The sequence below is a fragment of the Pelodiscus sinensis genome, chromosome 12, assembly GCF_049634645.1.
Source record: "Pelodiscus sinensis isolate JC-2024 chromosome 12, ASM4963464v1, whole genome shotgun sequence".
Taxonomy (NCBI): domain Eukaryota; kingdom Metazoa; phylum Chordata; order Testudines; family Trionychidae; genus Pelodiscus; species Pelodiscus sinensis.
In genome coordinates this window covers 9,361,821-9,375,554 of record NC_134722.1, presented here as the reverse complement: position 1 = coordinate 9,375,554, position 13,734 = coordinate 9,361,821, and the positions used below count along the sequence as shown (strand labels likewise).

The 13,734-nt window shown below is 39.0% G+C and overlaps 1 protein-coding gene across 1 annotated transcript in view; it reads left to right on the top strand.

Moving 5' to 3' along the window:
* Positions 1-10,778, top strand: part of CDH13 (cadherin 13) — a 963,918-nt gene extending 953,140 nt beyond the window's left edge. The window contains exon 14 of the mRNA XM_075939988.1: positions 5,524-10,778. Within this exon, the coding sequence (XP_075796103.1) occupies positions 5,524-5,531 (8 nt within the window). The 3' untranslated portion in view covers positions 5,532-10,778. The remainder of the gene's footprint in view (positions 1-5,523) is intronic.
* The last annotated feature ends 2,956 nt before the right edge of the window (positions 10,779-13,734 follow it).

The following is a 13,734-nucleotide window of genomic DNA, read 5'->3' as shown; positions in this document are numbered from 1 at the left end:
CATGTCTTTCCTCCCAGCAACTGTGTTCTAGCACATTTTCTACTGCAAGTAGAGAGAGAGAGATCAAATTTTAAACAACATATGATGTAATCCCTTTGCCATTATAGGTATATAGATGAATATATCTGTTCTATACATTTTTCTCAATGAAAACAATGTACTTCGAGGCATGATGACCAGTAGCATTCAGTATAAACTCATCAAGTTCTGATCATGCATAATCTGAATTCCTGATTCATCTTATTAGGATGGACCAACATTGTGCACATTTTCATATGCTTTATATTCACAATATTTATTATTCATATGTATGTTGCAAGCTAAAAACCACAGCAGGTACACGTTCTTTCTAAAAAATAAGGTCCATTGAAAAACACGCTTTCGCTTTGATGTACTTTAGAACATGCATGCACAGATGGGCCTGAACTGAGAAATCAAACATGCCAAAATTTGGTAGGATGGTGGATGCAGATTGGGCTGAGAGTTTAGGCTTAGTCAATGCCATGAGGGAAAAATAGTAAAACTTCCTCATCTCAAACAAGAATTAACATTGAATTGAGAGCCAGAAAATGTCTTAGAAATGTTCCACTCAGATTTGTTTGCCGATATTGTGTCAGGTTCTCAACTGATTTAAATTAACATAGCATTATTGATTTCAATGAGGCTTCATCCATTTTTCCTATCCAAGTTTTTTGCATACTACCTTGGCTCTTCTGAAAATAGTCCAGTTAGCAAATGAGTTTATGAAAATGCTACATTTTAAGTGATTACTGGAGAATATTCTTCAAAAGTCAATTTTGACTTGGCAAAGTTTGATATTCACACTGGTTTAGTAAAGTTGGGTTACTTCAATGAGGGAACATGAATCATATCATGTTGATTATGTGTGCAATCAAAATTAACTAACACAGTAGAGAATTATTTACAGAAATTATTTGAAACATAATTTGGAAAAAAATTCATTGAAGAAAAATGAAAGCAGCTCATAGGCAATTAACATGCAAAAGAAGGCAACGTGAATCCAATCAATTAATCACAGTAGCAAGCACCACTCTAACCATTGTTGCTTGTCATCTGCACACCGGAAGCTAAGGATGGCTCCAGGGCTGTGTTGAAGACCAGATTAGAAAGTAAAGAGGATGTCTGCGTCTAGACTGGCAAGTTTTTCCGCAAAAGCAGCTGCTTTTGTGGAAAAACTTCCCAGCTGTCTACACTGTCCACTTGAATTTCCGCAAGAACACTGATGATCTCATGTAAGATTGTCAGTGTTCTTGCGGAAATGCTATGCTGCTCCCGTTCAGGCAAAAGCCCTCTTGCGCAAGAGGGCCAGTGTAGACAACGCGGTATTGTTTTGCGCAAAAAAGCCCCGATCACGAAAATGGCGATCGGGGCTTTTTTGTACAAAACCGCATCTAGATTGGCACGGACGCTTTTCCGCAAAAAGTGCTTTTGCGAAAAAGCGTCCATGCCAATCTAGATGCTCTTTTCCGCAAATGCTTTTAACGGAAAAACTTTTCCGTTAAAAGCTTTTGCAGAAAATCATGCCAGTCTAGACGTAGCCGATGTGTACAGCTTGCAAAAGAAGATAAAAAGAAAGAAACCCATCAAGGGCTTCTGGCTACATCAAAATCCAGAAGAATGTAGCAATACATCATTTGTGCTGTCCCTGGATCCTATGGAATTAACAGTTTTTTGTCTCACTGTTGCTAGGGTTTCATTTGATAGACTGCATGGCTCACAAAGAAATAACCTTAACTCCCACTGAAAATCTTGACAGATTTCTCTTGATAAAGAAAATAAAAGTCTATTTTTTTCCTCAGGAAAACCAATACAGATGGAATCCCCACCTGCTGGGTTTTTTTTCCCCCTCATGTTTCTGAAAAATGTGTGTGTGTGTGGCTGTGTGTATGCATTCACAAAATCAAAGCTTAAATTCCATAACTCCAAACAGCTGAAAATTAGTGCTCATCTAGGCCAGGTCTACCCTAGACCAGGCAGATTGGCTTAAAGAATGCAACTCCAGGTATGCAAAATACGTAGCTGGAGTTGGTTTACCTTACGATGAGCTGTAGCAGCATCCACACAGAGGGAGGTATGCTCCATTTGGCTTCCCTTACACCTCACAGAACAAGAAGTACTGGACGCCAGCAGGGACTGCCTCAGCTTCGATTTACGGATCTATATTAGACCCACTAAATCGAACTCTAGAAGATTGACCTCTGGAGGTCAAGTGTAGACATGCTAGATCCCTCACTTAAACTGGAGCCCAGTTTTGGCATTGACTTCTCAGCCATGTGCATGCTTTAATAATCTCTGTGGCTCCTTTTATAATTCCAATGATCTGATGAGTCTGATCATAGGAATTGCTGAACAACACCAGTATCTCCGGTAGGCTTAGGATCTAGCCTTTTGTTTGCTTGTCCTTTCATTATCTGTTTGGTGGTGTTCCAATTATAGGGAGCAGCTGATGCAACTTTTCAAGGAAAATTTAAATATATTTCTTTTATTTGATTTGCATTTCACTGGGAATATTACACAAGTCCCTGAAGAAAGGAACTAAATTCTAGCTGGTAAGCGGATGAGTTCACTGAGAAATCACACCCAGAGATGAAGGTCAGGCATGTGGGATTTTTGGTTGGCTGGTTTGTGTGTGGGTTTTGTGTGTGTGTGTGTAGGCGCGCAGTTATTGTTTGTTTGCAGGTGGAGACAATTTTCAAAATAGAACCATTAAATCATAAAGTTTTGTATTTTGTTCTTCATTAGCACAGCACAGGAAGAACTATCAATACTGCGTGAAGAAAGGTTTGGAGATATATATTATGTTACAGTTTTGCTAGATTCCAAGGGCACGTCTAGACTACAGGCTTTTGTCAACATAGGCTTTATCAATAGTATCTGTTGACAAAGAGTGTCTAGAATACATCCAGCTCTGTCGACAAAGCGAGCCGCTTTGTCGACATGAGAGTGTAGACGCAAAGGACAGTATAGATGCAATAACGCCTTCTGTTGACAGAACTCTGTCGACAGAAGGTGTTATTCCTTGTAGAATGAGGTTTACAGCCGTCGACAAAACAGCCGAGTTCTATTGATGTTATGTCGACAGAACCCAGCGGTAGTGTAGCCGTAGGTATAGTTTTGTTGACAAAAGTCCACTTTTGTTGACAAAACCCTGTAGTCTAGACGTACCCCAATATATAAAAAAGTAGCATGAAAAAATCATGTTCAAAACTAGACCTAGCCAACCTTTTCATAATTAATGATTAAGGCAACAAATGTAACCCCTATTTTTGTTAGGATATTCATAATTTTGTACTAAAACTTCATTTTCTAAAGAAATTTCAGCCAATGGATTACCAAATATTAAGTGTTCTAATTATTGTTTATTTGCTATATGTGGCTAGTTGTCCTTAGTTCTGAGACCTCCAAGAAACTTCTAGAAACTCAGAATAGGTTTTTGATTCAAAAGTCAGTATAATTTTATGTGAATCTGGGTTGAATAAATTATTCTTCACAATGCTAGGAGAGATTATACTGCCTTTCAGATGCAAAATGTATTTTGCTCTGTCACAGGAGGTCAATATGTTTATGGAAGATTGGTCCAAATCTGAACCCCTCATCCAAACATTGGTGGTGAGGCTCAAGACGTTTCCATATCCAAGTTTGAGTCAGAATTTTGCAATTATCTGTGTCTTTAATAACCACACTGGAACTCCAAAATCAAACCATCTCCAATGTTGTGGTAGTTTGAAATCTGGGTGACATCAGTTCTGCCATCCAGACAACATTCTACTGCAGGTGATTGCATCCTTGCTAACTAAGATTCACTCTGTGGTTGAAATGGATATAAGCTAGCCTCCTTTCTGCCCTATATTTGTATGTAGCATTACTGTGTGCTGTTTATACATCCATTAAATCCCACCTCAAAAAATGACAGCAGTTCCATGGTAAGTGAAGCCCTAGTAGACATCACATGGCAACATGTTCTCAAAATTTAGAAAAAAATATATAAGTATGTATAGATGGTATCTAAGCAAACTAAGGAGAAAGCAGTGGGTAGGTGAATATAAAGGTAAGTAGAAGATAGCCAGTGGTGGCTGAATTCTCTTTTTCAGCTCTTGAGCTGCTGTACTTTTTCAAAGGCCTCTCTCTAAATTCTTTTGGTTGTTTTATTTCCCTCAACTTATCTTTATTAGTGAAACATATGTCGCATAATTCATATTCTGCCATAGGGGACGGTAGGCTATTATAGGTTTGCACAGGTAGCTCTGCTGTGCTGTATGTAATTCCCTCGTTAGTGGAATTTAACATTAAATTCAATTTAAATAATACAAAACCAATAAAAACGAGAAAATAATTAGTCAGAACAAAACGGATTTCATTAGAATTGATATTCAACTCGATTTGCCTGAAAGGAACAAAAGAAAATAATAAAAAACAAGCAGGCAGAAATAGCAATCCTGCATCAAAATAATACCCATTGTGTCCTGGATAGCTGCATGTGTTTATAGATAATGGGCCACATTATAAACATGTGATTGAGGACAAGAAATTTAACATATATTTGACAAGTATAGTCATTTAACACACTCGTCTCTTTTGATATGGGTGTATGGTATTTGCCTTCATGGCCCAAGCCTGCACGTAAACAGATCCTTCTATCTCCCTGTAGCCCTATTGCAATGGGGGTCCAGCTATTGTAGGATCAGGACCCTAATTTGTTTTTGAGAGCCAGGGCCAGCAAAACAACACAGTTGTGGAGTTTGACCTGAATTCTTTCTAACGCCTTGTGCCTTCATTCTCAATTCCAACACAGTATTTTCAGCTCAGTGAAGGATCCATCCAAGGCTGAATGGGGTCAACGAAAAGGCTCCCGTTAACTTCAGTGAGTGTTCGAGCAGATCTTAATTGCTTCTTTGGGTCTTCTGTAGTCACCTTTCTGATTCAATGCAAAGAGTGACTGTCTAAAAAAGGCAGATGTATGCTTCACAATGTGATACCTGCAAACACGAGTGTTTTCAAATTGGCTAAGATAAAAAAAAAGAGGTATACTTTGGATTCCTGTGTATCATTGGTTGTTTCTCTCCTACCACAGCCTCTCTAGGGAGCATAAAACACCAATTGGACTATAAATTTTAAAACTGTATATTCTGTAAAAAGTTGCCTGTTTTTCCTGCACTGTTGTTGGTTGAAAAGAGAGAATTAGTTGGCATTTTAGCTCACTTTACGCTGGTGTAATTGACTAAGGTGCAAAGAACAAAAGGGCTAGGTCACAGGAGCTCCTGTATCCTGTTTTGAGCTCAGACCACTGATAAAGATCCTTAAGTGCCGGAAGTGGCATTCTGAGGTTTGCTCCATAGATTTCTGTCTTCGAATAATTGCTTCTGAAGCTGGATGGTTTAGCTGTGATTGCTTAATAACATGCATGCAACCCAGTGAGTAATGTGATGTATTTTCCCCCTAAGGAATAGTTAAAGAATGCAGTGATCTGCTCAGTAATAACCACACACATTTCCCATCACCTAGGTCTGTAAGAACTCCTGACATTTGAAGCTGACCTACTGCGTTGCCATGGCAACAAGACAAGGAAAACATCCAACTTGAAGATCACAGTTTACAGTTACTGTTCTTCACTACTAGGCCTCAGTTCCTCCTGATTCAGTTTCATTTGCAACCTCACTTAGTCTATCCGACTGTACGTCAGTGTTTGACAACCTCTGCCCTTCCTGTTGTTCAATAATGGATTTTCTCTTGCAAGATGCAAGGTTTATGCGAATTTTCACTGAATGTTAAAAGACCATGACATCTCCACGTGACCTTCTGGGAGCTGAATATAGAACGACTCCATTTTTTTCTATCTGTTGACTTGTTGCTATTCAACTGTTCAAAAGCAAATATTTTGTCTGTGGGTTGGTATTTGCATATGTATGAATGTATGTGTGTATATATATATATATTTATATGCAGAGAAGAGATACACAATAGGCTTAGCTTTCATGAGACATTTGTCTGAAATTTGGGAGGGACAGAGCCACAGATGAGTTATAACAATTGTCCTATCATAGCTAAACCCATTGTATATGCTATTTATACAATGGTGTAACACAAAAGGCAAAAGGAACTGCAACCATACCATTAAAATCACCATGTCTATAGTGCCAGCTAGACCAGAACCAATCCTCCACAATGCCATTTCTTTTACCTCAGGCCCAATGAACAAGAGGCATGAATTCCCAATGCTCTATTTCCCATAACATTTTCTTTCCTTCAACCACGGGTGGTCATGATGAGGCAGCATGGAAAGCAGCTTTTTACTCTACATTACAATGACAGCAGTACTGGAAGAAAAGGAGGCTGTAATTTTCAAGAGGGCTGAAAACTGTCAATTGAAGCAAATGCACTAGGTCATTATCTAGAATATTGGCCCACTCTGGGCCTGAATCTGTTTGCTCTTGCTGGTAATTATTTGCTGGTAAAGTGGAGGGCATTTTAAACTTAGTGCCTGGTCTGCAGAGGTGATCAAGCAGATAGATGTATACCTGTCAGAAGGCCTAGGAGAATAGTAGAAGTAATAGGATTTCTTCTCAGATGCAGTGATTATCTCTATTTTTGACCCCCTAACCACAAAGGCCTGTTCTCTCTCTACTGCCATGTGGCTCTCATTGACATCTCTGAGTGCAGTGAGGAAAATAGATGTCCTATTGTATAAATATATTCATATATAGAGTTTGAGATATATAATATATATATATATATATACGCACACATACAAATACATGTACACACAGTTTTCAATTAAAAGTAACAAGATCATTTCTCTGTGTGTGTGAAATAACCACACTTGTTTGCAAACATGGAATTAAAAGGTGTTCATGATGTATGAATATTAATCCTTTTTTTATTCTGTGAGCATGTAAGGTAAACAAAAAACTTCTAACTGTATCAAGATGAGCATCCTGTTAATAAATTGTAAATGATCCATCAAAGCTCACACCAAATTTTTTATACAATTAACATACACAAAAAAATTATACTAGTAACAGACAGTGGCTTTTACTAGAGCTTGCCAGTAACTAGGGTGAGGTAATTGTCTTAGAATATTTTAATAAACTTGCTTATTTAAAGTTTAAAGAACAATGCTTTCTTATGCAATAGATCTTCACAGCTGTGTTTTTGGTTAGCATTTTTACAATACTTAAGGGTCATACTGTATGTTGTCATTACTACCGTGAGATTATATACATCCCTTCCACATCATGTATATGTTTCAATAGGAAAGCTTTCTGGAAGTATAAAAAATAAATTCCAAACACACATTTAGTTTTTTTCATGATGTTACTCTAGGTATTAAATGTGTATTGGTGGTGAAAAATTGCTGTACAATAGCTTTTCTCCGACTTCTTGTATTATACCAAATATTACAACAGGTCCTTTTTAACTAAAATAATAATTAATATGGCAGCAGCAAAAATGTTAGCTTGTGTGGTAGACTTCCCTAAATTTGAAGGTTTCTTGCTAAGACATCAACTACCTGGATACAAAAAGCTGATTTTCTCTGAGAGCTTAACTCTTCAAGTCCTCACCCAGGAAAAATTCTCACTGATCTTCTTTCTTTGGCAACTCAAACATCTATGACGCATGGTGAAAGTAGTACTGGAGGTCAATGGGTGGCTCTTTTGAGAAGGATTTCCGGAAGGTTCCTTAGGCAACTGCAGGCCTTTAAGCAGAAAGTGCCTATCTCAAAAGTCACTCTCACCTGAACAATTGCATGTCTTCTGCACCAGGGAGTGCTGCTGCTATATAATTGCCAATCATGTATACATATAAACAAAGTGTTAAATGCAAAGTATGGAAAAGGAAAATGGATGTATACTGCAGACAGCATGGATCTTTCCCAAACAGGAATTGCACCCCATGCCTTGGTCTACTAAACTCTCTTCTTGAATGTAATGGAAACAACAATTGTCCTGCCACATAAATGTATTTTTCTAATGGGATCCTTCTTTCCCCTGCCTCTGGGCATCATTCAGAATCCATCAATGCAAAGACTCACAGGCTACGTCTATACTGCATGGTTATTTTAGAATAAACTATTCTGGAATAGTTATTCCGAAATAGCTTATTTTGAAATAGCACATCTACATTGCAGGGAAGCCTCAAAGTCTGAGGCAGGCTTCCCTAATGTAGATGTGCTATCTCGATTTAGAGCCCCAGGAGGAATAACTTAGAATGGCCCTTGTGAGGGTCTATTTTGAAATAGCAGAACTGGAGCATCTATACACACCTTTTTTGAATTAGCTATTTTGGAGTAGGCATTATTCTTCATAGAATGAGGTTTACAGAAGTCAGAATAAGCCGTCCATTATTTCAAAATTATTTCAAAATAACGGAATTGCTGTGTAGATGCTCGCATAGTTATTTTGGAATAATGGTCATTATTCCGAAATAATGTTGCTGTGTAGACACTCCCCCATTGATTTCAGTGGGCTTCCATGAGACATTATGTGAAGCTATCCCTGTTTTTAGTTCAGACCAAGGAGTGTGGATCATTCTAAGGGGGCCTAAATCCAGAAACAAAACTTTTTTGTTTAAATTTATCCTAGCAACAAGCTGTTGGGTAAAGCCAGTTGTCTGCCATTTATGTGCAAGAATATGTGCAGAGTAACATCTCAAATAATATTGCAGATTCTTGACCTATAAAAGGGACAGCGGTTATCTCATCCAACATTGTGGGGACTTTTTGCAACCTCAACTCTCATTCTCTCCTGTTCATATGCCCCTACTTCCAGCCTGAGCTAACCTCTGTGCATTCTAGGCACACACAAAAGAAGACAAAGCTACCATCTTAATATTTCTTTCTCATTTCCCCATGCCCCATATTCTAGAAAAACATCCATCAAGAAACCCAAATCTTACAGCCTTATTCAAATAAGAAGCTCTGTTAAAACTTACAGGACTCCTTACACAAGGGAAAAGCCCCAAGATTACATCATTTCCTGAAACTCAGGAACTAGCAGAATTTGGCAGCATTCTCTGTCACGTACTATCAGAAAAGATCAAAAAGTAAAAACCTCAGTTTTTTTGCATTTCCTTTTTATGTTGGATTAAGTTTTGAATTTGTCCAGGTGTATCTTGCTGTTTTTGTAATCCATCAGTTATTTTAACGTAGTTATTTTAGTTTCTACATTTATTTCACTATGTGTGGATATGTGTGTAACACATGCAAGGTCATCCGCATTTGGAAAGACACTGAATTGAGTCATTTTCAATTTGAAGCATATGCAAAGCAGTGCTGGTATAAATCATTTCATTTCAAAACCCTGTATTTTCTGGTAAAACATGAATCCAATATGACAGTTATTAAGTTAATCAAAGAATGGTGTTGATTAGCAGAATAAATGTGTCATTTTCAGTGTACTTGCTAACGGAAACACTATCAATACACCTCATGAACGTGCTCACATTATGCCTGTGTGCATATATTAATGTACATTATGCTCAGTAACTGCAGGTCTGAAGATCAAAACAAAGGAAAGCCAGCATTAATTTCATGGTGGGTGTCAAATAAGATTTATATTACAGTCAAACAATGTTTTTATAATATACCCATGGAGCCCGATTCTCATCTCATTCCCACCTGGGTAAATCAGGAGTAACTCCATTCACCAGAGATATTCAAGATTTAAAAAAAAAAAAAAATCCAGCCTGCTCTCTGTAAATCCTTATATCTTGAGATATTTCATCTCATCACTCAATGCATTCCTTTTGTCAGTCCTCTGTAAATAGTAGAGTAACATAATTAGTCATAAGACACTAGGAAATCATTGATCTATTATTGTAGGTCTGTCTTGAACTTAGGGAAATCTATATTCTAGATGAGTCATACTAACCTCTTTGAAGTATTCCTTAGGTTCCCAGTACAATTTTGTTTAACTTTTATTTAGCATGACCACAGCTTCTAATCAAATAAGTCCTGTTGGTCTCTTGGGTAATCATTCAAACTAGGGTCCTCTGTAATACAATCTCATGGATTAAATTAAGGATTTCCAATCAGTTGATAGTGACCCAGTTGATAAGTGACCCAGTTTCAAATGCTTTAGTTAATCATCACAGGAAAGTGAAGCATGTATGTTATACTACGTGATCCCTTTGCATCATTGGTTTTCTAAGACATGGTGATTGCCAATTTTCCCCCTCTGCTGCTACCAATACACTTAGCCATTTAATCACAGAGCAGAGCTTTGTACACAGATCACATTGTGTTATTGTTTGTCTGGAAGTCAAGTTTTTACCTAATGTGTTTATCTCAGGTAAAATTTGAATAAAAGATGACAAAAATGACAGACTCACAAATAACAGGTCCAAGAAAAAATATATATTCCCCTTACTGCAGCGGTAGAAATTCTGCTGTCCAAGTGGTACATCTCCCAAAGGTATCAAAAAACAAAACCAATAATTCTTTCCCATTTGATTCTTGACAATTTGTAACCTTGAATTTCACATGTTAACTATTTCAGAAGACAACACTATAGCCCGCATAAAGCAGCTATGGATAACTATTTTACTGTATAAAATGTATAGCCCAATGCTCTTACTACTTTGCCTAACCACAAGTTATGATGATTGCAAAATGTTTCAATGTCCAAAGGAAACGAAAACACACAAATTCTCAGTGAAAGTTACTGGTTGCACAATTCCTATGTGTGTGTAGATATGTAGATATATAGAGATACACACATACATATATAGATCTATATTTAATCTAGGTAGCAGGAGAGAGTGAGGCTATACAGCATGGGGATTTGGAATAAGCAGTTTAATTTATGGATGGACACACAACTCAAGCAGAGGTATGGTTTCTGCATGGTCAACCCAAACTGCTGAAAAGAAATGGTTTATTCCCACCGCTGATGTTGTATTGATTTAAACCTCACTCAGCTCTTTCTGTCTCTCATGCTCTTTCTCTTTACATTGATTTATATAATTTAAACGTATGCATAATTGTTTACTGATGCCTTTTGATTTAGTTGTCTATGTACCAGCAAGTCAGTAGCAATGTGCAAGAGGATACAGAAAGAACCTAATCCTAACTTTCTTCAATACCAGCAGGATGGCAATATTGCAAGCATTAGTCCCATCCTCTGAAAGTTATGCTTCTCCTCTACATTAATAACTGTCTGTCTTTGGTGTTTTGAGGTTAAATGAATTTAGTCTCAAGGGACAGAGCATGGGCATGCATGCATATGTGCCCTGCCCATGATGGAGGATTGTAAAACGAAAGCATGTACGGTGGTGAATTCAGTACAGACATGCTGTGTGATTAATTGAAGCATTCAGTGGTAACCTCCTAGGTCATCACATTTGCCCCCATCATGAACTCTTGTCTTCTTCAGTCATCATTGGGACTTATTTTTAAATGATTTTCTTTTTGCAAAAGTTCAAGCGAGGGGAAAGAAAAGCTTTTGTTTGAATTTGAATATTTTATTCAGCTACTTTTCCAGCTAATGGTTCCTTTAGGCCCCCTAGTTGCTGAATTGCTTGCTGTTTCTGAGGTGTAAATAAACGTTTTGATTTATGATGTGGTTGCAAAGAAACTTGTAATTTATTTGTGAAATGCTCAAATAAAGGATGTCTGGGCTTTTATCCTGTTGTCTGGGCTTAGACCTTCCTGAGACCACATTGCATAAAGGGAACTGCATAATCATTCCATATAGTCACCCTTTTATGGGTGATGCAGGGTTCTGAACCCACAGCACACTGAACTAGCATCAAGATCAGAAGAGGCAGCACTAGGAGGAGGCTTGCCAAAGTTACAGCTATTCTGAACTGTGCCTTAGCCCACTCCCCCATAGCCACCTATAACTGCTGGTACTTTCCTGTTGCCCAGCTTTGAAGCAGAGTAGACAGCGTGGTGACTACGGGCTAGGAACTCAGCTTCAGCAGCAGTGAAGAAGTAACCCACACTAGCTCAGGCTCCTTGGATCCACCCTCCATGGTCACTGCACCCCGAGGGCTCTGCTGGCTCTGGAACCAGGTCCCCCCCACCCGGCCAGCCCTTACTGCTGCAAGTAGCCAGTGTTCTGCTCTGTCTGGCTCTGGCTTCCAGCTTCCAACTGCGCCAAGGCCTGGGGCTACGGCAGAGGTGGGCAGGGCATTGGAGGATGGGAGCTGGCACAGCTCTTTCAATCTTCTGTCTAGCCCCAACCTCAGCCTCCCCACTGGGAAGAGGCTGGCCTGCCCCTGAAGAGACAGCTGCCTTCATTAAAGAAATAAATTGAACTGATTGTAGTTGGCCACAGAGTGGGACCAGGGAAGGCAAGAGACTATTCACCAGACTTCATATGACAGGGAGAAATGGATTAATTTGCATACTCCAGCTCAGGTGAGGATTATGCATGTCAAGGACCCAGTTTTGTCACATTACTTGACTTCACTTCCCTTTGGCTTCAGGCATCTAGCCCTCATCACCGTCTTCCAGAAGAAGGAAGCTAAGGGCTTCCAAGATAAGCCACCCTGGACAAAAATCAAATGCCAAAATAAAGTTCAACAAAGCAGTGAACACTACTGGCTGGCACAGTGCTGGACTTCTGCGCCCGCGCAGTACTGCATTTCCGCAATGCTTCCTGGCCCACTTGCATGGTACCAAAATGGTGTTCTCCAGAATGTGCTGGTAACTTCCTTTGAGTGCCAACGATGATCCAGGAAACTAAGGGAATGCTCTCCCCCCCTCCCAAGTACAAGTGCCCACACCTCTGTTTCAATGATATAGTTGGCAAGAGAAACTTAACATTCTCCTGGGAGACCTCATAGGAGGTTCAGGACAGGGGAGTTACCAACATATTAACTCCCCATTGCCATATTGGGGGAGGGGGTCTCCTACAATGGTTCTGCCCTTATGCTATGAAGAGACTGTGACCGGGGAACCAATCTGCACTGTGGGAGAAAACACCTAATATATTTAAAGTCTAATGCTCAGGCGCTAGATTCAGCTTGCTGAACCCTTCCTGCCAGTGCTTCAAGTGAGTTACCGTTCAGATTGTACACATTTATTACTGAGGGAAAGACCTCAGGAATGGCCCAGTACCAATAATATCCGCTTGCTTCAGTATAATGTCTTTCTCTGCAGACATAAGGCAAGGGACAATGCTCTTTCTATGAGATGATCTTCCTCAACTATAACACCTTGGTTTGGACGACATGCAACCTTTTCCCCTGAGTGCCCTGACATGCAGAAGGGAAGTAAGTCACCATTGCCCAGAGCTTTCAGCATTGCATTATACTATGATTTATTGTTTAATATGTCTGCCACATTTATCACATGTGGCTGTAGAGTGCCCCTCCTTATGGCATGGGATGCATTGTTCATGGTTTATAGGTGGGAGCATCACCATTTCCAGACAAGATAGGCAAATATAAGTTGCTTCTTCATTGCAAGGCAAGCTGAAATTGCTCAGTTAGAAAATGAGCACGCCAGCTGGCCTCTTGTTTCAATGAATGATTCCCTTGAAAACGATGCCCAACTTGCTTCAAATGCTATTGTGATTCTTATGAATCATTCTGTTGAATAATAATGGTAGAGTTTGTTCACAAACTGCTATTGGTTGTCTGTAGTAATTCACCTAACTCCCATGGTTTTGTTTCTGCTCCCTGCTTAAATGACTGAAAAATTTTAAAGCAGTAACTAATGAGTAGCCAATGAAATGCAGCTGGAATAAAATAGGACACACAGGAAAAAAA